The sequence below is a fragment of the Coffea arabica genome, chromosome 7e, assembly GCF_036785885.1.
Source record: "Coffea arabica cultivar ET-39 chromosome 7e, Coffea Arabica ET-39 HiFi, whole genome shotgun sequence".
Lineage (NCBI taxonomy): Eukaryota > Viridiplantae > Streptophyta > Magnoliopsida > Gentianales > Rubiaceae > Coffea > Coffea arabica.
Genome location: NC_092323.1, coordinates 3,097,767 through 3,123,660, shown reverse-complemented (window position 1 = coordinate 3,123,660; position 25,894 = coordinate 3,097,767). Strand labels below are relative to the sequence as shown.

The window sequence follows — 25,894 nt, the reverse complement described above, 5'->3', positions numbered from 1 at the left end:
TTCATCTAACACGAATGAATAATCATACTAGCATATGGACATCTCAGTTTGCTTTGTATCTCTTGTTACTTGGGATATTCATCCCTACAATCAAAGCAGCTGCCTTTCCGACAACTGGCATTTCTGTTGTCAGCACACTCACTGATGTTGCTTGTTCTTGGAAAAAACAAAATTCGTCCTAGAAACTGACAAAAACTAACTAAAGCTATCAGCTTGGGTGCCTCAAAATTGGATAATCCTCCTTTTGCAGCCTTCCAGCTTTGAAAGGATCCTTGCTTCGTACTAGCCACCTGTGTTTCTGCCAGATTAAACTCCAAGCCCCCTAAAAAAATTCAGTACAATTACTTGCTTGTTATTACAGCATTTGACAGATGAAAAAAATGTTACAAAAGCTATTGAAAAAAAAAAGAGAGGACAAGGTAAAAACTTAGAATATGAAAGTGCTGTACCCGGGTGAATCAGTAATGGCAATATTTCCAATCTCATGCCTGCTTGTTGCCGCAAACTCAAAAGGCCATCTCTGAAGACGTCAGCAAGATGTTCATTGGTAAAACCATTTTTCGTTGAATACTACTCATTAACACATTCCACCTGCAATGTTAAATCCTTGATCCCAGCATCCTCTAATATGTGAGACACTTGAGCCTTTGCAGAAGCTTTACTTGCCTCCGTTGATATGTGAAGATGGAGGGTCCCAACAACATCAGTGTTCGTCAGACTCCAAAAGTGCAGATTCTGAATTCCACGCACACCATCCACCTTCATAACATCATTTACTGCTTGTCTGAGATCCTGCTCAAGAGCTCTTGGAACTCTTTGCAGCAAGATTTCAGCAGAATTTCTAAGCAATGGAATCACAGAAGATATAATCAGTACAGATATAAAGATAGAGCAGGCAGGGTCTGCAACGAGCCATCCTTTATACTTAATTAAGAGTGTGGCAACAACCACACCGACACTTCCCATGGTGTCTGCTAAAACATGCAAGAAGATGCCTTCCATGTTATGGTCAATATGATGGTGGTGTTGCTGCTTCCTGTTAAGTTCCTCCAAGTGTGAATGATCATGACTATGCAAGTCCCCTAAGACATGCACACTCTGACCAGCATGACTTCCATGAGATTGACCATTCACACTCAATGAACCATCACAGATTAGCGTGCCAGCACCATGATCATAACGATGGTGATCATCATGACTGTCGCACTGCATTGTTCCACATTCTTCACCTTCTTTCTTGTCACTTTTCTGGTGATTATCACAATCATGGTGCTTGTGATGACCAACATGGTGTTCCGCATCACCAGAGCAAGGTTTCACATGGCTGTTGTGGACAACAGGAACACACTCGTGAGTTTTGTGCTGAATTTGGCATTTATGGTCATGTGAATGGTGGTGGTGGCTGTGATGGGAATGAGAATCAGAGCGGGAATTTGAGTGCGAATGGGAATGTGAGTGGGTACATGTTCCAGAACCACCATGCGCATGATGATGCTCCTCATGAAAAAAGATCAATCCCACTACATTGACAAGCAGCCCTCCAACAGACACTGCCAACAAGCTGTTTGTAGAGATCTCTTGAGGATCCAAGATCCTCTCAAATGACTCCAGCACAATTAGAGCTCCTACAAGAACCAGAAAGACAGCATTCACATATCCTGAAAGAACCTCGAATCTTCCACGACCATGGTTGAACTGACCATTTGCTGGGAGGCGTGAAATGTACGATGCATACAAGCCAATCACAAGGGCAGCACAGTCAAACAACATGTGACATGCATCTGATATCAACCCAAGACTGTTACTCATGAAACCCGCCACAAATTCTATAACCATGTAAGCAGCATTTATCAACAGGAAAAGAGCAATCTTGCGTGACTTTCTTTCACTCAAAATGTGGCGAATGGGCTTCATAATAGACATGGTGAATGAGTCCGATGATTCAACACCTAATTCAATATAATTAGGATGAACAGGATCCAATTCGCTCACAGAAACCCGCAGCAACAATCCACAAATCAATAAACCCCAAAGGGAAAGCTCTGGAAAATAGAACAACTCCAAAATAACTGTACAAACAAAAGTGACAAGATACTCCCTCTGAAAATCTTTGGAAGCAGCAACTTTCTCATCAGTGTAATTCTCACTCAAAAGCACTCCAAAAACAACTGTATTCGCCAGAGGCCAACCAAGATTTGCAATGGAAATGCTATCTCCTTCAACTTCGAATATAAACATACTGATCACAGCAGGAACGAAAAGCACAACAGTAGTGAAAAACAGTGAAAGCAACCGAACCCGTTTTGGCCCCAGTTGCCTAACAGTACCCCAGTTCATCGAAACCCGCTCATAACACCCTAAAAACCCAGACAAGAACGGAAGCAACATCGGCCAAATTCTAATACAATTCTGACCAGGAAAAAATGACAATCCAAATTTGTGAACGTTGATAGAAGAGAAAGGGAAGCATTCAAGACGATCCCAACTAATAGATAACAAAAACAGCCCAGAAAACAAGGCAATAAAGCCACGAACCTTAGACATGCCAATTTGAGTTTTACCAATAAAGTTGCGATTTTTACCCTCAGCAATGAAACGCGCAGCTACATTTCCGGACAATTCAGCAAGAATCAACGCAGCTGTACCGCAGTAACGGAGAGCTTGGAAACGGAGGAGGAATATTACGGCTAGGAGGAGTGATTTAGCAACCAGAAGTCTATACTGGGATTGAGTAATGGAGGTGAAAGAGAAAATGGGCTGGCGTTGTTTTTGATGAAAAGGATCTCTAAAGGAAGAAGAAGATAGGGAAATGAAGAGAGGGAAAGAGAGTGTGAGGAGGAAAGAGAGGAGAGAGACTAAGAAAGAGAAGGGGAAGATGGAGAAAGAGGAAGGGGAGGAACGAAGGAATGGGAGGAGAGAGTAGAGGGAGCGAAGGGAGAAAAGGAGGAAGAGGAAGGCGAGAGAGGAAGTTTTAGAGCTCGAAGTCTTGGTGGAGAGAGAGGACAGGCGGTGTTTGGAGGGGGTTGGGGTGGGAGTCGCCGGCGGGAAGGGGAATCCTTGATACGGTATGGGTCTTGAGGTGGTTGGCGTAGTGTGAGGAACAGTGGTGCGTGGTGGAAGCGAGAGCCGGCTCGGGCGGTGATGGTGGTGGTTGTGGTGGTGGTGCTCTGCCATGATCGGAGGGGCCTTTTTTTCACCTATTTCCGATCTCTGGACAAATGCAAAGTTCGATCTAGTACTCGAGATTGGAATTGAACAGTTCAATCCGAGGGGTTCAAGACTGCAGAAGGCTTTCATTGAAAAGAAGGGATAATTGCAGAAACCTCCCCTGAGGTTTCTGACACTTGCACTGACCTCCCCTGTGGTTTGAAAAATGGCACTGACCTCCCCTGAACTTACTAATCCTTTGCAAATTCAATCAAAACGATTAAAATATTGTTTTAGGGAGTGAAATTATAATTGTATACCATATTTGTCCTTTGTGCTACATGTTCAATGAATAATAAATTACTACAAATCAATTAACAATTAATAAACTTTAAACGGTATAGTTTATGAGCAGATATGCATTACCCATTTAAAGTACCGACTCTTTATGGATATTTTACTTTCAAACATTTAATTTATGATAAATATGTCAATGTTTGTAAGTAAAATTCAAAAAGTGTTACAGTAATATTCTTACAAAAAGGAAATCAATAGGTTATCTATTTAATATAATTAAATATTTTTAAAAAAAGAAATAGCCCATAAAGTATTAATTCTTTATGGCTTTCATCCATTATATGAGTAAAATATTGGCTCTTTATGGACATTTTATTCTGAATCATTTAATTTATATTAAATACATAAATGTTTATAACAAAAAAAGAAAAAGTGTTACATTAATATTTTTACGGAATGGAAACTGATAGGTTTTGTATTTAACAAAAATTAAATATTTGAGGGTAAATACAAATCTTTGTACTATCAAATATTTAATTCTTGTTAAATACAAAACCTATCAATTTCCGTTCCATAACAGATTTTGTGCAGACTGAAGAAGGCCGGGCCCCACTCTGCCAAAACAGATTTAATTAATTTGAGCGGGCAACTGGCGAGTGGATATGGCTGTCGGGGCTTTTGTGTAGAACTATGTTGGCTTGAGATACAAATTTTGTGGGTTGCATGCCGGGCTTGTTAAGATCCCCATCTATACAGAGTCCAAGGTGACATTAGATTTTAGTGGGATCTGTTTTATCAGTAGTTTTGGTGTGGAACATTGGATCTCAGTAATAGTGGGCCTCTCCTCTTCGCGAGAGGTCTTAGGACTCTGTTTCCAATGAGCCGGGCCTCGAGACCGAGTTTATGCAGGTTGCATTTGGCAACTTTTTTTACACTGAAAAGCGCCGTTTTTTTTTCAGTAGTATTCTTTATTCTTTTTTTTTTTTTTTTTGGGGGACAAACACAAAAGTAGTACTACTATTCACTAGCTGTATAAATTAAGGAAGCATTGCGCACCAGAAGGACAGAAAATGCATGATATCAATATCATGAGAAGAAACAAAATGGTTATTCAGATTGGGAATATTTGCACGGATTTGATGACATGTACGACAGAGCACAAGAAAGCCTGTTCCCCAGTTGGTTCGGTTTTGAGAATACTCCTCTCATAATTTTAGTGCATGCAGATAGGTACACGTCAAATGTAGCTAGGTAGCTAGCAGACCGGGACGCTTAAACCAAAATGGCGTCCAGAACCTGGAAGAGATAACAATGTCCCAATTATGTTGGAGGCCGTGTGTCAGTATTTAGCAGCTATGGATCCAATATGCATATGTTAAATATTGAGCTGGTCAATTCCATATGGTAGAAGGAGTGAAATAAGGGGAGTGGTTTCCATGTCAGTATATCACAAAAGAGCAGCAGGAGCGGGGAAGGTGCAGAAAAGACTCATTGATTGACGTCTTGGATTTGTGACGCAAAAGGTAATTGCAATAAACAGCCTTTCTATGGAGCAGGACAGGAGCATTAGTGCTTTTTTTCTTTTTTATCAATTATGTATGGATAGTGATCAATACCATATGGCTCCGTACGTAGATCAGCGGGTCTCTCCTGTTCCGACTTTAGATGTTTTTGACAGAGTCATCGCACCTGCATCTGCATTATCGATCGTCACGAGTGTAAGTAGCATCACTATGACACAACGTAATTGGTTCATCAGGCCGAGCCAGGTATATAGACCAGACTACAGGAGTTTCGCCACTTTCATTGCTTTTTTGGTCGTCTGAATCAGTTCTGCCCACAGAAAATGGTGACAAACAAATATATGTTGTCGTCTGTAATCAGATTCTCAGAGCTAAATTGATCCAGCAAACGTCAAATTCGAAGCACGAGATGACCGTGAGCCGAGACAGACACCCTCGTTCCTTCGCGTGGGCAGAAGAAGCCAGTTACAAATTCCATAACGCTCGGACGTGCTGGAAATTAATATGCTGGTTAGGTTGTTTACGGGAAAAAAGGAAAGAAAGAAAGAAAAAGGTTATGTATACCGTCAAGCCAATCACTCTTTCGAATGGATCTTACGTCTTAGTTTTAGTGGTGAAATAAAGCTGGAGGAATGGTTGTTCATTGGTAAATGGTAGAGGATAATCTTATAAAGTTGGTTATTGTGTTGAAGCTTTTCGCAATAATTTGAGTTAAGTATTGTTTTTTCAACTCCAATATAATTGGCAAATCATCATCATGCAAAAGGCTAATTAAGTTGCCTACGCGGCAGATGTGCGAAGAGTCCAAGTGAGTGACCAAGCATTCAGTTTCAGGCCTGGCGTGCTTTTTGAAGGAGGAATGTATAGTGTCTGTTGCATGAGTACATACTAATGTACTGGTGCTAGTGTTATATTCTTGGGCAAATAGGACCGCCGTGACGAGGCAGCCAACTAAATTTTTTTTCCGTTCTTGCTGTAACCATCAGCCTTATAAGCTAGGGAGCTCATTTATAGTGATCGTCCTGTATTCCATTAACCACCCATTTAAGGACAAAGTTGTATATAGTAGTTTCCAACATGCACTGGTGGAACCCAACAAGAACACTAGTATATAGTTCCAACTTCTTAAGTGACTCCTCTAAATTTCTATGCCTATCCCTTTCATGCGTGCTTACTGAAACACAGAGAATTTGAAAGAAACAAGAAACAAGAAGTTATCCTCTCAATTCTCCCACGCCTCTCTATTTCTTCTTTTTTTCCGGGTTGATACATTTTTCCAGAGTCTAGAACCAGTTCCCCAACTTCGATTTTCCCATTCGACTCTGACACTCATGGCCGGAGGACACAGACTAACCGCAGGACTCAATAAGCCCATTGTACTTCTCATTGGTACGTAGTTTTTCATCTGCATGTTCACTTTTTTTTTCTCGTTCTTTCTGGTTTTTCTTTAAAGAAACAATCCGGCTACCTGTATTATTAAAAATGCACCACGATTTAGACACTGGGCCTGTGAATATTTACGAGTAATTGAAACGTTCTCACCAGTCATAGCTGGCGTGGAGAGGTTTGCATTCAAGGGTGTGGCGTCCAATTTGGTGACTTATCTTACTGATGTTGTTAAAATGACCAACTCGTCGGCGGCGAAGATGGTTAACAGTTGGTGCGGTTTTACGTCTATGGTGCCGCTGGTAGTGGCTCCGCTTGCTGACTCTTACTGGGACCGGTATACCACCGTACAATCTGCTGCCTTGCTCTATGCTTTGGTAAAGTCTCTGAACTTTCCCTTTCCCTTTCCCTTTCACTTCTTGTGTTTGGTTTGGCCCCTACGAAGCTTAATATTGGGCTGTTGCGTTACGAATTCAGATGCTTGTTGCTTCTTTTCTCCTGTTGTTTTTTTGTGTATCCATTGCTAATTATTTAGTGGAATTTGATGTGGAAATGGTGGGATACTTGCTAAGGTGTGTAACACTCGGTCACAAATCCACAAAGGTAAATGGAACCCGAGTCATTTCCCACTTCTTTTGCCAAGTGAAATTGCTTTTTTTTCTGGAAAAAAAAAATTGGTGCTACCATCTAGTAGTTTAATGTACCATTGATGTGGCGATATACTTGCAGTGTATTGATTGATGAGAAGCATTGTCAAAATTTTTGAATCTGCTGCAGCTTTAACGTAGTCTGGTTTTTCATTCAATTATGTTTAAAATCTAGAGAATTTGAATGGAAATGTAACTAAAAGCCAGCGGTGTCGACGTTGTTAGTATAACTTAGAATTTGGCGTATGGCATATGAGACGATGACCGTAATCTTTCGTTTGCCCAGGGACTCGTAATGTTAGCGTCTACGGCGCTGGGATGGCTTTTGATTCCGATAGGCAAAGTTAGCTCCTCGGCACTCCTTCACTGGTCTCTCTATCTGATTTCACTAGGCCAAGGTGGGTATAACCCTTCCTTGCAAGCCTTTGGAGCTGATCAGCTGGACGATGGGGATGAATTACCTAGCAACAAAACTGACCACAGTTCTGATAAGAAGAGATTATTTTTCCAGTGGTGGTACTTCGGCATTTGTTGTGGCAGCTTGCTTGGAGTCTCCCTCATGTCATATATCCAAGATACTCTGGGATGGGGATTGGGATTTGCCATCCCTGCAATTTCATTTCTAGCGTCCATTGCAATATTTTTATTGGGGAACCGGTTTTATAAGCATAAGAAGGCCAAGAATGTCGATAACAAGTCGACGGAAAACATGATACAAACAGTCAAAACAACTCTATCAAGGATGTTCTGCGGCAAGATTGATTTGGATAGAAACTCAGATGTGGCTGAGCTAGAGTAAGTGTCTCTCTATTTTACAGTTGCATGATACTAGCAATTCTACAAAGTACTAACGACTGGGTGTTGTCCTTGTAGACTCCAGGAGAAACCACTCTTTGACGCAGATCCTGAAGGAATGGAAGGCTTGTATGAGAAATCTGAGAATGAGAATCATCTTGTTCAAATTGCAAAAATGGTGCTGCCTCTGCTGCCAGTTTGGACCATGCTTCTGATGTTTGCTGTGATTTTTCAGCAACCTCCAACATTCTTTACCAAACAAGGCATGACGATGAAGAGGAATATCGGCAGCAAATTCAAGATCCCACCAGCAGCACTTCAAAGTGCAATAACCGTCTCTATTATCCTCTTGATGCCTTTGTATGACATCCTCTTCATACCCTTAACCCGAATCCTCACTCAAAATGAGAAAGGAATCAGCGTGATACAGAGGATGGGAATTGGAATGTTTTTGTCGGTGATAGCCATGGTGATTGCTGCTTTAACTGAAAGGAAGAGGCTTGAGCTGAGCAGACAAATGGTAGCTTCTGATCTGCTGTCTGAAACCGTACCATTGAGCATCTTTTGGCTGCTTCCTCAATACATTTTGCTGGGCTTTTCTGATATATTCACGGTCGTAGGCATGCAAGAGTTCTTCTATTCTGAGGTTCCTCTCAGATTTAGAACAATGGGTATAGCTCTGTATACCAGCGTCTTCGGGGTAGGAAGCTTCTTAAGCGCCCTGCTTATTTCTCTGGTTGAACGCTTCACAAGTTCCGGTGGAAGAGAAAACAGTTGGTTCAATGATGACATGAGAAATTCCCGTCTAGACAACTACTACTGGCTGCTAGCCATACTCGATTCTGTAAGCTTCGTAGGATTTGTAATTTTCTTTAGATTCCATAAAAGTAGAATATGACCGGTCAGCTCAGTTGTAGCCAAGTTAGCATTGTATCAAACGAAGTTGTATTCAGTCAGTGGTGTGTTCCTTTCCGTTGTATATGTAATATGTCTCCTCGATTTACCTATTATCCCAAAGGCCGGAAAGGGTTTAATGTTTCCCAAAAAAAAAAAAAAAAAAGTGCGATATTTTCAATCAAATTGTATAAAAAAAGAAACATATTTTTCTTGGAGAAGTCAAAGTGTTTCTGCCATCGGAGATGAAAATAAGACTACTCCAATCTTCAAACTTCAATTCTGATCTTTGATCAATCGAGATGGAGTAGTAAATTATTACATAGGGCAACAGTACCTAGTTTTACATACTTCGTGGTTTCTTATCTTACACAACTACTTATTTTTCTTCATGAATATATTTTTCAATCGCCTTTTTTATTCATATATATCAAATCACTATACAAATTTTTCTTAAAAAAAAAAACTCTAAAAACTTGCAATCCAAACAGTGTGCCACTCTTTCATAGAACCCCATAATTCTTTCTACTCTCTTTTAAATTTTTGCATACATATAGTTATCTGTCATTGTTCGGTACTCTTTTGTAGGACCTCATAATTCTTTCTACTCTCTATTCAATTTTCACAAACATATGGTTATCCGTCATTGTTCTGTTCTTTAATCGGCACCACCACATTGAACTAAGCGTTTTACACGCAAAGACAAACACTGATTTTGAGACGGCATCAATTACCACCGCCCAAGCTTCCATGACCCCAAAATAGGATGGCGGAATCTTCCTCCTGTTTCATTTCCCAAACAGGGTAGGCCTGCAACGCCTTACGCCTCACAGCTTGTGATATTGTACACGCTAAAATGGACATATAGCAATCAAGTGCGGCACAATGCAAAGATACTTGGAGAACATTTGGAACAACGAACTGACATACAAGGAAATAAACTGAAACCCCCGCTAAATCATCGCAGCCAAACTCACTGATCTCTTGCCATATCATCCCATATATGAAGTATTGGTGTCCAAGAAGAAATTGCTAATTTCAAACAAAATTCCTAAAGCTGAGCCAAGATATATCCAATCTAAGTAGTAAACTTTTTCCACCAGTATTAGCAAAACATGAGCTACTATTCTCACACGAATAATGAGATGAGATTCAGTTTTCTGATCACCCCAAAAAAAAAAAAAATCCAATACTGATGTCTAAATATGCACATCGTGAATCCTTATAAACATGAAACATAAAGACATTTTGTTCGTTATCTAGCCAATAAGTCCAGCTGTGCAACCCACAATGCTATATGCAAGAGGGCACAAGTTTAGAAATATGTATCCTGATCTACTCTTGTCTACCAAGTGAGGCAGAGATGAACAGTGTACCATCAAAGAGAGCAAAATGAAACACAGCACAGACTAGTCAAGGATGCGCTTGGCGTCCAACTAATGCTACCATCCCAAATAAACCTGGTTCATCATATCAAGGGTTTAGCAACTTTGATATCACCTAACAGCAGATTCCAGCAGGTCTTCCTAATGCTGATAATTGATGTGTCTATCTCTCTAGTCTCTACAGCCAAAGTGATGACCAGATTCTAAGCTACTTCTTGTTTTGAGCACCTTTAGAACCTTCCATCGCCCCTTTGCCACCCTTGCGAATGCTTGAGAAACTCAATGATAATGATTTTGCACTCTTTTGCTCTTCATTCTTTGAGCTGCTCAGTGTGAGAAGGACAAGTAAGAGGCGGAATTACATATGAAAATATGAGCTAAGTATATTTAATATGTTGTCTGATTGAGCAGACCTAATTCTACTAGTCTTCAACGTAACCGATTGCATATTTGCTACTCAAGTACATTCAGATGTTACTAACTGACGATCTTTTCTCCTTCCACCCTTATCACTGAAGTGGAAGTCCTTCAAAAGGTGACATTATTGCCACAGATCACAAACCGAATCACAAATTCTGCGATTAGCAGGAACCACGAATAAATCATAATAAACCTCTATAAAAGATTCATCATGGCTGATAATCAGGAACATCAAACAATCATTGCAATTCTTCGAGTCAATTCATGGTTTACGTCAATAACATAAAGACAAACAAGAGCCAAAATGTCGTGAAATACTATAATTGCAACTTTAAGAAAAATTATAACAGCACTCACAATGCAGATCAATATCCTCTTCACCAGCTAACCCCAAAAAAAAAAAAAGAGAATTCCCTCATTGCATTTATCCAAACTCTATGTCACAAACAATTTAACAAGTGAGCTAATCTAAGCTATTCACTTAACAAAACTAAGATCCAAATATCTACCTCGTCAATGAGTACCATAACCATTGACTTCTGATGCAGGCACTGCTACAATAGCCTTCTGCATTTCCACACTCCTCACCTCTTTAATCCCATTCTGATCAGCATCATCAAGATCCTCATCAGAATCCAAAGTAAACTGAGGCTGAATCTCAGCTCCAAGCGGCCTATACAGCACCAAATCACGCCTAATCCCATGCTTCTTGCAGACAATTCCATACACCACAACACTCAAAGTCACTAGAAGTGCAAGATGGCAATTAAACTGAAGCGTAGCGATCGCTCGACCACGGTGATACTCAGGGTGCCCTTTACACTTAATCGTATAGTTACCTCTACTCTTCCCGTGCAAAGAGCATCCGTGTACCATCATCAAATCGGAGAAAAATGAGAAACCCATCTGGACTATCCACATACCCTGTAAAACCAGTCCAACCCCGCGTCCCAATCTTGCATAATTCGATTTGGGACTTTTCAGTTCTAGAATAGTACAAAACAGACAAATGCCTATTGGCACGAGGAAGAGATCGTAGTATCGGTTTTCTACCCCACTGGGGTCCTTTCTTCTAACGTAAAAGAACAAAAATTCTTCGCCGAAAGCGAAAAGAAGCAGCATGTTGAGGATCGCTGAAGGAAATTGAAACGAAATCTTGACAAGCGTGAAGAGACCCAAAGTTGAATAGAGGAAAAAAAGGAGAGCGATTGCGATTACCTCTAACTGGAAGGCGAAACCGACGTGGTCTTTGGAGTTGAGGGCGTCGGAGATGGAGATGAGAGAGTTTAGAATGAAGAGGAAAGAAAGAACGGAGATTGATAAGCATGTTACCGATGACGAAGAAGGAGGGGCCTTTTTCGTTTGAGTGCTGCTGTTGTTAATAGCTGAAATGGAGCGAGGGCTGGCAAGGGGCGGAGATGGTGGCGTATTTCGGATACATTCAGAGGAAGACAAGAACAATTCCCAAGCACCGATCAAGATGAAACCGCCGCCGGCTATGGTGTAGGTGAAGAGTCCCATTTTTGGCTCTTGATTTCTGTTTTCTGGTTTACTTTTCTTCTCTTTCCCTTAATAAGAATTGAGCTATGAGCGTGTGATTTGACTTCCTGGGAAACGCTAGTATAAAATGATTATTGTATTTTGATTCTTGGACCGTTTAATTAACTGTGGGAGGAAAAAACAAAGGCAGCGGAAGGATGCGGGTGGAAGAAAGACGAACATGAAGAAGAATGGATCTGAGGAGGCCACGCGGTCAGAAAGTTTGCGGAAGAGGAGGGCCTGGTCGTCTTGCTGCTTCAATCGTCGTCGGGCGCTCGGACCTTGGACTCGACGACGGAGGCTATGTCTCCTTTTACGTGTAAAAAACTAAAATAGAAATTTAAGTATAGTTGAAGAGTGCAAAGTGAAATTAACCCTTTCTCAACTTTTGATTTATGCAAATTTTGATTTTACAGTTATATCTCTACTTTGATAGACTTAGTAAAATTTTTATGACTAAAAATGTTCTCTTTTCATTATGACCAACTTATTGGTCGTTGATTTTGGAGATTAATCCAAAATATTTTCTATATGTACGAGAGAGATTTTTAATACAAAAATGAGGTTGCAACTTAAATCGCTTATTATAGGGAAGGTGTGGAAACTAAACTGAATGTCACTGATTGCCATTTTTTGGATGTTTAAATACTAGAAATTGTCAAAGATAAGGGTAAGAGGGAAATATTTGTAGAGATTTTAAATACTAGATTATCCATTATGCCTAACGAGTTCTATAATTCAGAGCAATGCCAAGCTATCATAATTACTCTCCGTAACCTATATACACACAATAAGGGTATTATGCTTGACACATTGGTGAAATTGTGAAGGGCTTAAACTAAGTATGCTATGTAAAAATGACCTTTTTAGTGGGTGACCTTATAACACTCGTTAAGACATCTCAGTATTACACCTAACTTATCATGTTAATATACTCTAAAAAATAGACAGAGATTGAAAAACACATTTTCTCATCTTTTAGGTAGACTCATATCATCCAGCAACAAAAATAAAAATAAAAAATACGTATACATCAACTATATCATATGAAAGATAGAATTGCTTTCATATTTTAAAAATACTCACACTGCTTTAAGAAGGAAAAAATCTAAATGGAAAATTTTAATTGGAGTATAGATATTGAGATTTACTTAATCTATATAGTATTCCATTCGAATTGAAGAAAAGTATATGCAATATTTCTAAACGTCTTTTATGGATTTGCTTTTTTTTTCTTAACAATAATATTTCAAATTCGATACTACAATAAGACACACAAAAACACTCTATATACATCTCAAATACACTTACTACAAATACTAAGAAAACAATTGAAAAAACTCACTATCTATTTTTTTCCTTTAATGCCTTCTCGCCACCCTCCACCACCATCATCCCTTCACTCCTTTAACCCTTTTTTTTCTCTTCTATCCTACTTCCTCCTTCTCTACCACTACTCTCACCCCTATTTTCTTCCCTCTTTCTCCTCCTCTCTCCCGCCTTTTGCTCCTCCCATTCCTTTCCCTATGTTTTTGTCCACTCTTCCCTTATTTTCCTTCCCCATCCTTTCTTTCTTTTATATCCCACATTTCGACAAAAGGAGAAATGGTATGAGGGAAAAAAGGAGAAAGAAGGGGAGAGGATGAAGGAGGGGATATAGAAGATAGGAAAAGAGAGAGGAGAGGTGTAAAAGGAAAATGAAATAAGGAGAAGGAAAGGGGTTTTACTAGGGAGGGATTTAGATAGGAGGTACGAGGCGTTATGGTAGGAAGGATGAAAGAAATTTTTTAAAACACCTAAATAAAAGTTTTAAAATTTAAAATTACTCTCAAAATATATCTACAGTGAAAGTTTTTAATATACAAAATTATAGTAAAAATTTTCAAGAAACACCCTTAAATATATGTAATCTATACAGACCCTAATACATACTAGACTTGGGGTTTGTTCAATTAATAAATGGCTATAACTTGGTATTATGAGGAATTTATTATAAGTGAATCAGAGAATAGATTTATTAAATAAAACTTTCTTTTTTATTTTCTATCCAGTTACAAGTCACAAGTACTCAAAACAAACAAAATCATTTAAGTGAGATAAGCTGTTGTAACTGCTAATCCTATTCTTATAAAAGGTGAACTTTTAACCGCCATTCCGGTAAATTTATATATATATCAAATTTACCATTTTACTTCACATTATATTTACTACCCTTGTATTTAGATAATTTGTTGATTTAACTTAACTTTGTCATATTAACCAATGCTCATTAGCTGATAAAAATAAAATATTTTGTTGTAACAAAATCAATAAAAAAGTAAAAAAAGTGTTTGGATAGAAGATTATTTGGGGAAAAAATTATTTAGAATAGCATTGTACCATTTTTGTGTGATGTGATGTGATTACATGAGACAAAAAAGTTATTGAAAGCTATGTTTATAATACAAATACAATAATATGTGAATTTTTTTTTCCAAATTACAGTATCATATCCGTTTGGATTAATTATTTTTGAGGGTATTTTTGAAATATTTTACTGTATCAGTGTATATGAAAAACTTTTACTATAGATATTTTTTGAAATATTTAATATATTGTATGGATGAAATATTTTTTGAATTGTTTTTTTATATATTATTGTAATATTGTATTTGAAAAACTTGTTTTTGAAAAATAGATCAATCCAAAAGAAGAATTGTGTGTCAAATGAGACTATTAGCTCTAACTATGATCAAATTCCTAAACCAAAGGAGTACTAATTTACTGCAAGTAGCATAAGGAGATGGGTGCTGCACTACTTAGAAACAAAGAGCAAAAAGATTCTCGACAAATGAGCATCTTATTAATCAAGAGATTAAATCTCTTGACCTACATTTAATTCATAATTTTTTGAAATTTCACCGGCGGGTAAGTAGTTACCTGTCTGCTGGACCAGTGGCGATTCAGCCACCCCTCTCCCTAGTGTAGAGTAAATTAGGAGCGAGTGTAGCATAAAATCTAATTCATCCCTCTTCTTAGTATAGAGTAAAGTAGGAGCGGGTGCAGCGTGAAAAAAAAAAAGAAAAAGAAAAAGACAAAGGGAACATCTTATCCAAAAGTCTTCTTCTATCATTGCACCACCAGTTGGATAGGAATCAAAACAGCACCCACCCCCGAGTCCGCGCCCGTTCCTCTTTGATTGATCATTGATGGTGCCACCATCTTTTTTGATACTCGTGAAAAAAGATGTAGAATCCGAAAGATGAAAAAGAAATAAGTGTTTGTTTTCGTTTTAATGGGATAAATTAAATTAAATAGAGGAATTATTGGCATAGTAATTGATAATTGCTGTGTCTGTCTCCATACGGCAGCTATAATAACCACATATATACGGGGCCATGTACAAAATTCCATCGTCATTCAATCATCTCCTTTGGTTATTACTGGCGTTGCTTTTCAGTTTATTTTTGCCCTTTTCCCCTTGAAAGTTAAATAGGAATGAAGGGAGTACAAAGAGGGGTCAATGCCCATGGAGTGGTGCTGCTCTTGGTGGTGGTCGTATTGCTTCAGAAAGCCGTACTGGGACGGCCTCTGCAACTGCAACAACTCACAGCGGTAACCAGGCCCAGCCCGAAGGACACTGCTGCTTTCGCTCGTTGGTTGGTCTGCCAGAGCTCCTGGGGTGTCCTAAGGTCTAATATCTATTATATCTATCAATCTGTCTTAGTTAACGAATGCGTCCTTCAAATTTTGCTGCCTGGAACTTTTTTCGGATGTGGTTGCAATTCCCATCTCCCATTCCTCAGAAGTCGTTATGATGTTTTTTTTTTTTTTTTTTTTGGGGGGGATTTGCACATCCCTCTGGGGATTATGCTAGTTATTTTCAGTTTATTTTAATTTTGACCTTTTGAAGATGCTTTGTATTGTTTTGACTGATTCAACTCATATCAGACTTGAATAATTTGGGTGTCACTAATTTTACAATTATAGGGTAACATAAACGAAAGGCTCCTTTTAATTCCAAAATGCTTCGGGAATTGTATGTCAGTACTTGGGAAATTTTCATGTAATTGCCGACAATTTGTAAAAGCTTCAAATTGCCAGGGCTCACATATTATGTGTTTTTGCTTCTATTGATTGTAAGAGGTGAAGATTTAAGACTGTTTTCCTTATCAAACTTACTTCTCAACCGGCAAGAGTCACAGCAGGCCATTGTTTACTTCATCATATGCAACAAATGCTACCTTACCAAGAACTGGCTGGGTCAGGAAGGATCACTTTAAACAGCGTTTTAGCTGAAAATTCTTCACATATACGTAAACTGTAGAGGCAATGCAAGTATCTGAACATTACATTATCACCTTTTGAGGAGAGCAAAAGATTGAAAAGGAAAGCCTTTTGATCAAGACACGAAGAGCCCCTCATAGTATAGTAAAAATCGTGGAGAACATTTTTGATGGAGAAAAAAGTTGTATTTCCTGTTAAGCATCGATTGCTGTTACTTACGTGAGTTCCAATGCAAAGGTCAAATTGGTGGGACAACTATCTGGATGAAGCTTGCAAAGATGTCAAGAACATTGGTTTACTAGTATAAATTTGAAATGATGATAAAGAAACTGAACCAAATAGTTTTTCGTTGTTTAATATACGTGTTTACCCGTTTGAAGGTTTTCATGTTAGGTAAGTCGTAACTCCTCTTTCATTACTGTTGATCTTAAATATTGTCTAAACAGATGTTGAAGATGATATTATCTTACTCCCTCCTATTTTTTTTGCAGTACCATAGCCAGTGATTTGGGAGGAGCACCTTTTGGGTATGATCTGTCGTATAATATTGCTTTCTTCCTCCTTATTTGGGCGACTGTGTACACGTAATTTGTTGCAAGAAATTGTGATATTTTGTACAGAAGAAATTTTGAGGCGAAAGAAATCTCTGATCTGATCTAGTGATGATTGTGGTAGGTTAAACCTGATGCTTCCTTATGTCATCTGAGGATTGTCATGAATAGACAAGAATCTGCTTTTACACGTGGAAACTTCTTCACTTTGATTGTCACTTTTATGAGATTATCTGGAGTTTAAAATACTATGCTCAAAATTGACTTGTACTTTCCCAACTCTTGTTGAGATTAGACTTATTGTTTAAAGACTTTTCTAAGGGTTGCAACTCTTCTATTAGCCTGGAAGGAAGTGTGTGTTTGCTGTGTCCTGATTGAGTTGAGTTGGTCGCATCGTCTAACCTGAGTAAACTTCTGGTTGGCACAATGCAGAACATTGTGCAATTTGCTCATGTACTGAAATGCGCTTTAACAGAGCTTTAAAAGCTTGGTTTCAACTTCTTGTTTTCTTTTCAGATACAAGTTATTATTGGTCTCCTGATACTCAATTTTATTTTATTTTAGTTCTTTTTCTGTTTTTCCTTGTGGTCATAAATTGACTTGTCTGTATTGTCCACAGAAATGTGGTCTCATTTAGTGATGGGCAACCAGACAAAGGAAGTGGCATCCCATATTTCTATTTGACGACACTTGATCCAACAGCACGTTATGCCTTGAAAGACCAAAGATCTTCCTTCACAATTAGTGAACATCCCATCGGGACTTGTGGTACCAAGGACCCTGAAAATCCTTCTTGTGCAAAAATTACACTTGTAGGGAAGGTAATAGCTCAATTAACTGAAAATTTTGAACTTATTAGACCTGGTGGCTTTACTAATTTCTAGGAGGCCTTTCTCACTTGAATTTACAATATGGCTGTGTTATCTGGTGTGCTGTTGTATTGTAATGCCTTTCTCACTTGTATGACATTACTCGTTCAGTTTCATCCTGACTTAACCTTTGCGTTTGTGGTGTGTAGTTGACATTACTTGACGGAAATTCCAAGGAAGCTGAGCTTGCTCAAACTGCGCTGTTCACTAAGCACCCTGAAATGAAAGGCAAGCTTGTTTTTTCTTTATAAATGTTTGAAACAGCGTTGTCCTTGTACTTTACTTAGTTTGGCCTTGAAAATCTTTATCCTGCTGCTGTATTGCTTTTGTTCGTGAGAACTACCTGCAAATTGTGTAATAATTGAATGGTATGCAGGCTGGCCTAAGGGTCATAATTTCCAGTTCTTCGAGCTGGAAATTTATGATATATTTATGATCAATTGGTTCGGCGGCCCTAAACCTCTCACTGTGGAGCAATATTTGCAAGCTGACATGTGAGTGTTTGATCATAAATAAGATTGCCTTCAAGTGCTTCCATCTTGCAAAAGAAATCCTTATATGAAATAGCTCCGATAGGATATGAGAGCGAGTGATTGTCTTCTTTATCAGTTGATTTTGAGCATGGATTTCTTGCATTTGCAGGAATAAAGTCACGTTCAGTTTCTGATGAGTAGTTATCTGCTTAGTAATGGCCTGATCCAATCAGTTTGGTTGTGCTGAAAGCGTTCTTCAGTTTCTGGGTGGATCTTCTGTACACCGTTCCCAATTCATTTGTAAATGTGTTACGTACGATCATGTAAATTAACAATGTGCATCTGCCCATTGTCTTGGAAAAAAGAATGAATATCAGAGGATAGAAATGCAAGGAAGAATTGCATTTTTAGTGTTGATGGATGGCAATATTGCATGCACAAAAGCAAAAATAAGAGAACCCTGAGATTGTAATTATCCCATTAAATTGTACCCTGAGATTGTTGGTAACTTGGGACTGTGAAAAATACTAGAAAATGGGAATGTGGTAATTCAAAAGTTTGCCGCTATTAAAGCAACCTTATTTATTTATTATTCAGTCGTATAAAACAACTTTTCATAATTGCTAGAAAATTTTGAATCGTGACGTTTCCTGATTATTTTATCATATTTAAAATGTGTATGTTTATTCGAGTGATAATGGGAAGAATTTTAATTATAGATATGAACATGATAAATAACACACATATTTTGTACAAAAAAAATTTGAAAATCTGGCGGAGACATTCGGAGAGGAGATATAGAAAACGCCTGAAAATGAAATATTCAACCGGATAATATACAGAGAACTTAAAAAAGTTATCGCCGTAGAGCAAAGGTACGGATTTCGGTCCTGCAATGGCAATGGCCGGTGAGCCGATAAAAAGCTTATTGCATTCCAACCTCAAGAATTCGTTAACGGCTTAGTATCCTGCTACGCCAAATGGCCCTTTGTACAGGCAACCACCAGTTCTACTTACTTCCCCCCGCCAAATCCAGACCCCTCCTTAACCCCTTTCTACCTTCCTCCTTCACCTTCCCAAACCCACCTACCACGTACGGCGTCTCTCCTCCCAAACCGCTCTTCTGCCGAGCCACCGCCACTGCCACCGGCGACACTGAAACTCTACCCCAATCCGCCATCCAAAGGATTGCAGAAAAGCTTCGCGGCCTCGGCTACGTCGAAGATGACAAGGATGAGAACAAAGATGAAGATAAGCTTCCAAAGAATGGGCCCTCCCCGGGCGAAATCTTTGTTCCGTTGCCTTCCCAGTTGCCGAAGTACCGGGTCGGGCACACTCTTGACCCGAGTTGGAGCACGCCCCAGAACCCAGTCCCCTTACCCGGCTCGGGGAATGCGATTCAGAAGTATCACGAGTTGAGGAGGGGCGTGATTAAGGAGAGGATTGAGGAGAGGAAGAAAAGGGAGACAGTGCCCACCTTGGCGGAGCTCAATTTGCCGGAGGAGGAGCTGAGGAGGCTGAGGACACTTGGTATTCGGTTGCAGAAGAAGTTGAAGGTTGGGAAGGCCGGGATCACGGAAGGGATTGTGAATGGGATTCACGAGAGGTGGAGGAGGTATGAGGTGGTCAAGATCAGGTGTGAGGATATCTGTAGGATGAATATGAAGAGGACTCATGAGTTGTTAGAGGTAAGACCTCATTGTTAATGTCCTTTTTTTTTCCCAATTCTACAATTGTATGTTGATTGTAGTTACATTCGCATATCTTGCTTCCAATGTAAAAACTTTGTTTGAAGATCAAGTTTAAGTAGAGCTGCTAGTTACGCTTGAAGTTGTTTCTCAAACCACTTTGTGAAAAACAGCTGCTAGTTATATTTGAACCCTTCAAACGACATATTGTAAGGCAAATTTGTCCAGTAATATTTGGGTTTTAATGAGATTTTCATGTCCTATTACGTGCCCATTATTAGTTTGCATTTACCATGGCTTGACTTCATGGTATGTGCTGAAGCATATTTAACTGCAAATGGTCTTTTTTAACAGTTATTGGTACTTACTATCAGAAGTCCATAATTCACTTCAATTTTGTTTCTTCCTCTGCAACGTTACGTAATCTGACCTGTTTTCCCTTTTGGGTGTGGTGTGGTGATTTGGATTACCAGATGAAGACTGGAGGCTTAGTAGTTTGGAGATCTGGAACTAACATAGTGCTATACAGAGGAGCTGATTACAAGTACCCTTATTTCTTTTCTGATGATAATACAGCAAATGGCTCTTTGCGTGAAGAAGCTTCAGTTGATTTTCGGATGGATTACAGAGAGGATAATGAAAAGAAGGCTTCTTCATCTGGTGGGAATGCCCTGAGATCTTCTGTACCTAAGTCACTCGGCAAAGTGTCTCATCCACCTCTAATACAAGGTGTAGGAACTCCAAATAGAGTACGATTCCAACTGCCTGGTGAGGCACAACTTGCTGAAGAGGCTGATCGCCTATTAGAAGGACTTGGTCCCCGGTTTACTGATTGGTGGGGGTATGAACCTTTACCTGTTGATGCTGATTTTTTACCAGCAGCAGTTCCTGGATATAGGAGACCATTTCGTCTGCTTCCGTATGGAGTGAAACCTATATTAACAAATGATGAAATGACAATTTTACGGAGACTTGGTCGGCCTTTACCATGCCATTTTGCCCTAGGTGAGTGATTTGTGAATTGGGAAGCATTGCATAGTTACTAGTCAAAGTTTATTACTTATACCGATTTCCTTTGTTTCAGGCAGAAATAGAAAACTTCAGGGCTTGGCTGCTGCAATTATTAAGCTATGGGAGAAATGTGAAATTGCCAAAATTGCTGTTAAAAGAGGAGTCCAGAACACCAACAGTGAATTGATGGCTGAGGAACTAAAGGTCTGCTAGATGGGTTTAAGAGATCTTCTGTCGTTCCTGTCTAGGCTCTGTTTTATCAGGGGACTAACATGTAACTGCCAGTAACTCTTCTGCACTGACATATATTTACTTGAAACTATACTCTTGCAGAACCTAACTGGGGGAACCTTGCTTTCAAGAGATAAGGAATTCATTGTCCTGTACAGAGGAAAGGATTTCTTGCCAGCTGCAGTCTCTTTAGCAATTGAAAAGCGGAGGAACTATGGGCTTGATGGTGAAGAAAAGGGAGCAGACAAAAGTTTTACTACAGTGAGCTCAAAAGACCAAAGGCTGGGGACCTCAGAAAATTGTAATGGAGATGAAAATAATGGTAAAGAGGACCAGAAACTTGAACTTGCCTCCAAGCGAAGGCATCGAAGCTCAACAGAAACAGCAATTGAGAGAACTACTGCCAAATTATCCAAGGCATGTTATGTAATACTACCTCAAAATCTGTTCCAGTCACTTGTCTATTTTCCCAAACATGTTAATCTTTTACAGCCTTACAGGCACTAGTGAAGAAAGACATGGCAGAGAAGCTTCTTGTAGAGCTGGAGAAGGAAGAGACCACCCAAGAGCCAGAAGTTGATAAAGAAGGTATTACAGAAGAAGAACGATATATGCTGAGAAAAATTGGCTTGAGAATGAAACCTTTCCTGCTTCTGGGTAAGTGCTAAAGGAAGTGCTTGCTTACTACCCCCTATGATGAAGAATGACATTGGCAAGCCAAAAGTGCATGTTTCTGGCCTCATGTCATCCTTGTAAATTTCTCTCTTTCATGGTCAGGAAGACGAGGAGTATTTGATGGAACAATCGAAAATATGCATCTTCACTGGAAATACAGAGAATTAGTGAAGATTATAACCGGGGGAAGAAGTATTGAGGAGGTCACTGCAAGAGCACGAACACTGGAGGCAGAAAGTGGCGGAATTTTAGTAGCAGTTGAACGGGTTAGCAAAGGTTTTGCTATCATTGTATATCGTGGAAAGAACTACAGTCGCCCTGCTTGTTTGAGGCCTCGTTCGCTTCTAAGCAAAAGAGAAGCAATGAAACGTTCTTTAGAGGCACAACGTCGTGAGGTCAAGTTTGTGTTTATCCCCTGGTTTTCATTTCATCCATTTGTATATGTAGTGAGACAAAGCACGAAACTATTCCAAATTATCCTGCCTTTAATACAGGACACTGTTAACTCACAGCTTTTTTGTTATCAAATATTTTGATTATGAGTATTTGCTCGTTGTGCCTCACATATTCTCTTTGCATGAATTGCAGTCTCTCAAATTACATGTTTTGAAGCTTACACAGAATATAGATCGGTTGAAGCTTCAATTGGTGGGTTATCTTATTTCAGAGCCTTAATTTGTTTTCTGCAGCTAATAGACTGTATTCTGGTGGAAATTACATATCATTCATTTGATCCAGGCCAAAGAAAAGGGTACAAACAAGACGGACTTGGCTGAAGAATTAAAACTCAAATTGGTGAATTTCCTTTCAGATCTCATTATACTGTTCTTCCGTGGCAAGATTATTTCAAAATCTGGGCTAATATATGCAGTTTAATCATGATCCAGGACAAAGAGCAGGAGCCAGACAAGTTCCATTCATCAAAAAATAAAATGTCCCTTGCTAGTCCTGAACTCTCTCCCCAATCATTGTCAACGAGCCATTATAATGAACAGGTAAAAAGGATCCCTTTCTTTTTTGAGTTTTGGAATGAGCTATATATTTTTTGTTATCATCCAAGGCCATGCTAATCCAGTGTGTGTCAACCTCATGCTCATCTATCTAATGGATTGTTTCACTGGCTTTGGAATCTGAAATTGTTGTATGACAAATATAGAACACTTACTTTAGGTAAAGGACTTATATGAGAATTCGTGCTGCATTAAACTAGAGAGGCTAAATTTTAAAAAAAAAAAAAAAAAACCTTTTCTCCAGAGGGTTCAGCATATTTAATGGTGACAGCAATTTCAGTGCAGCTTAATTTGTACTGCTGCCAAGTCAGTCAATTTCAGTGTCATGCACCCAGGATGTGTGAAGTGTAGGCCATATGGTTGTTAATTACGTTTCTTTTTAATATAAAATATTTTCTAGTGCACAATAATTTTTTTCCCTTCATCATTTTAGTTTCTTTTCATAACCAGAACTATAGGATTGAATCGCTGAACAAACTCTCTGCATACTGTTTCACATGGAATTTATGAGTGATGACTTTGAAAACATTGCTATGAGTTTGATAATGCAGATGCAGAACCTTTATCTAAATGAAATGGGGGAAAAGGTACAAGTAAAGAAGCTAAAGATCTTTTGAATTCGTGGAAATGTGCCACCCTCATCTTCTCCTGATTCCCTTTTCTGTCAATAAATCTAGTCGAGTTGTACAAGCCTAATTAATCTTCTATGAATGTTTTTTTCTTTTATCTTAGACACTTGGTGTGACACGCACTTCCGCCATTGGTACTATGGAGGCTAGACTTGGTGGCACTAAAGCTATGCAGTCCCCTGCTGATTCCATGAAAACTGAGCTGGATTCATCAGTTCATGTAGTTAAGGAAAGTGGCTGCAATGCAATACCTGTTAGAGCTAAAAGCCTCTCCAATAGAGACAGGCTACTTTTGCGGAAACAAGCGCTGAAGATGAAAAAGCATCATGTGTTTGCCATAGGTAATACGAATATATTTTGTATCTTTCTTGATTTAATATATTCTGCTATAAACCCCTATTTCAAGAGTAATGTTGTTTTACATGTTGGATGAGACAAATTTGGCCCTTTTCCAGCCACCAAACATGTGGATTTCTGATATAGTTCTTTTTGTTGTGAAACTTTGTTGTATGTTAGTTGCGGGATATTTGTTGTCTCTGTGGATCACATTCTGTCATTTTTGTCATTGGCTGTGGTTGTGGGACTCCTATAGTTCAGTTCCTTATGTTGTGAAACTTTGTTGCACGTTGGTTGTTTGGACATTTTTTTGTCTCTGTGGATTACATTCTGCCATTTTTGTGATTGGCTGTAGTTTCTGGACACTCAAGTTTTGTTTCTGGCTACTCTACAACACACGTGTTCAGAATATGAATCTTGTAATGTAGCATTATGTGGATAACTAGTTTTTCATCAGTGCAAGAGTCCAGCACATGGTATTCTGAAAAGCTGTAGACTAATAAAGAATTGGAAAATAGTATATTGAAATTGTAAATGCTCATGAATGCACTGCCAAACTGTTCTAAAAAATTCTTGAGGCGATTTTCTTTCTAAACGACGCAATAGATAGACAGAAGCAGCAGTCTTTTATATTTTTATTTAGATTGAAGGTTTCTTTTCAACTGTTTTCACCTGTTTGGCTGGGTAACATAGAGTATTTTACAAATGGTCTTATTTCTTAGGGAAGAGCAACAAGGTTAGTGGACTTGCTGAAGCAATCAAGGTCCGCTTCCAAAAGTACCCGCTCGCTATAGTGAATGTAAAAGGCAGAGCCAAAGGGACTTCTGTCCAGGAGGTGGTCTTCAAGCTGGAGGTTTGTGTACTGAAATCCATTTTAAGTATCTGCTGCAATGAGCTTTGAGATAAATTTAACTTTAGAAATTTACAGAAATCATTTCTGATGTTTGCTAATATTTGCTTTGATTAAATCGTTGTTTTGAGACTGTTTTAACTCCTGTTAACCTCACAGCAAGCCACTGGGGCTGTGCTGGTGTCTCAAGAACCAAGTAAAGTCATACTGTATAGGGGTTGGGGAGCAGGAGAGCCAACAACTACCCATGGTAGCCGGGAAAGTACTACAGATTCGAGATACTTTTCGGGCAGAGAGGGTAGGACTCCGCATGCTATACCTCACGATCTTATGTCAGCGATCAGGCTTGAATGTGGTTTGCAGCCTTACAACGAGAAAGAATCCCCTTTTTAGGCTACATCTCTCGTTGATTTTTGTAGCTTAGTTGGAATGCATCAGTTTTGACACGCATTTGATCTAGCAACCGGGCTTTCTGCACTAATTGCAAAATCTCGGTATTACTCTTCAACTTGACACTTGCAGACCATAGCATTCGGTACTTAAAAAGAGTTCCTGAGTTATATATGACTATATATACGGTATTGGTGAGTCTTGTTTACTGTGATTGAAACATTACTGCAGGCTATGGAGGCGTCCTGTTAAACCTGAATATGAAGCAGACATGCAGAGCCCTCTTTCGGTGGGAATCTCAACTAATCTGAACTTTATTTGACCGTGGCTTTTCTTATTGTTATTCAGCAGTAGCCACGGAATTTGCTACAACGATAAAATAATATAGGAAGCCCTCTCTCTCTGACTCTCGCTCAGGTTGGCAGTCGGAACAATGGGAAGGTAGCCATGCTCCTGCCACTTCCAACTTGAACACTGGAAGACTTTTTGTTCTTGGGGTCCCAACTCCATAGCGGAAGGGAAAACCTGATGGCATTCTATGATGTTGATTCAGGTTTAAGGTTCAGTGTCACGCGTGATTATGCAAATATATGAGTTTCTGTAAAAGCACGGGGTCCATGTAGGTGTTTTTTTTTTTTTTTGTTGGGAAAATCGTTCAAAATGTTTTTTATATTTTTGTCAAATGAATTTTTTTCATCATCTACTTTTAAAAGAATAACTTTATATTTTTTACAAAATTAAGTCAGTAAAATTTGGTCTCAATATAGGTTTTCAATCACTTTGTAACTTAAAATCACATCATCTTTTTAATTCACATGTAGTTATTTTTTATATATAACATGTTAGATCTCTCTTTTTTAGTGATAAAAATAACTATGAATT

General features: G+C 39.0%; 5 protein-coding genes across 6 annotated transcripts; 3 read left to right on the top strand and 2 right to left on the bottom strand.

Annotated features, from left to right (window-relative positions):
- On the bottom strand, positions 1–3,274 carry LOC113723072 (uncharacterized). The gene is made up of 2 exons (XM_027246344.2): positions 450–3,274; positions 1–322 (listed from the first exon to the last, which is right to left on the bottom strand). The coding sequence occupies exon 1, from the start codon at positions 3,172–3,174 to the stop codon at positions 571–573; it is 2,604 nt and encodes an 867-aa protein (XP_027102145.2). The 5' UTR covers positions 3,175–3,274; the 3' UTR covers positions 1–322; positions 450–570.
- A 2,787-nt stretch (positions 3,275–6,061) lies between these two features.
- LOC113722841 (protein NRT1/ PTR FAMILY 5.9-like) lies at positions 6,062–8,805 on the top strand. The gene is made up of 4 exons (XM_027246065.2): positions 6,062–6,356; positions 6,513–6,730; positions 7,287–7,795; positions 7,874–8,805. Exons 1-4 carry the CDS (start codon positions 6,299–6,301, stop codon positions 8,691–8,693), a joined length of 1,605 nt encoding a protein of 534 aa, XP_027101866.2. The 5' UTR covers positions 6,062–6,298; the 3' UTR covers positions 8,694–8,805.
- A 1,077-nt stretch (positions 8,806–9,882) lies between these two features.
- Positions 9,883–12,414, bottom strand: LOC113722813 (uncharacterized). Its single transcript, XM_027246035.2, has 2 exons — positions 11,004–12,414; positions 9,883–10,397 (listed from the first exon to the last, which is right to left on the bottom strand). The coding sequence occupies exon 1, from the start codon at positions 12,013–12,015 to the stop codon at positions 11,008–11,010; it is 1,008 nt and encodes a 335-aa protein (XP_027101836.1). The 5' UTR covers positions 12,016–12,414; the 3' UTR covers positions 9,883–10,397; positions 11,004–11,007.
- Positions 12,415–15,054: 2,640 nt separating this feature from the next.
- Positions 15,055–18,768, top strand: LOC113723040 (uncharacterized). Its single transcript, XM_027246306.2, has 6 exons — positions 15,055–15,704; positions 16,791–16,826; positions 17,470–17,671; positions 17,869–17,947; positions 18,096–18,213; positions 18,362–18,768. Exons 1-6 carry the CDS (start codon positions 15,511–15,513, stop codon positions 18,384–18,386), a joined length of 654 nt encoding a protein of 217 aa, XP_027102107.1. The 5' UTR covers positions 15,055–15,510; the 3' UTR covers positions 18,387–18,768.
- A 266-nt stretch (positions 18,769–19,034) lies between these two features.
- On the top strand, positions 19,035–25,618 carry LOC113723118 (CRM-domain containing factor CFM2, chloroplastic-like). 2 transcript variants are annotated; one of them, XM_072058416.1, is made up of 14 exons: positions 19,035–19,880; positions 20,354–20,885; positions 20,965–21,095; positions 21,225–21,539; positions 21,623–21,779; positions 21,900–22,192; positions 22,386–22,445; positions 22,536–22,592; positions 22,685–22,792; positions 23,540–23,777; positions 24,495–24,625; positions 24,782–25,116; positions 25,244–25,301; positions 25,430–25,618. In XM_072058416.1, the coding sequence occupies exons 1-12, from the start codon at positions 19,173–19,175 to the stop codon at positions 25,013–25,015; spliced, it is 2,964 nt and encodes a 987-aa protein (XP_071914517.1). In that variant the 5' UTR covers positions 19,035–19,172; the 3' UTR covers positions 25,016–25,116; positions 25,244–25,301; positions 25,430–25,618. The 2 variants fall into 2 exon arrangements, with proteins under 2 accessions (XP_071914517.1, XP_071914516.1); XM_072058415.1 differs by lacking the exon at positions 25,430–25,618 and having other exon boundaries at positions 25,244–25,418.
- Positions 25,619–25,894: the final 276 nt, after the last annotated feature.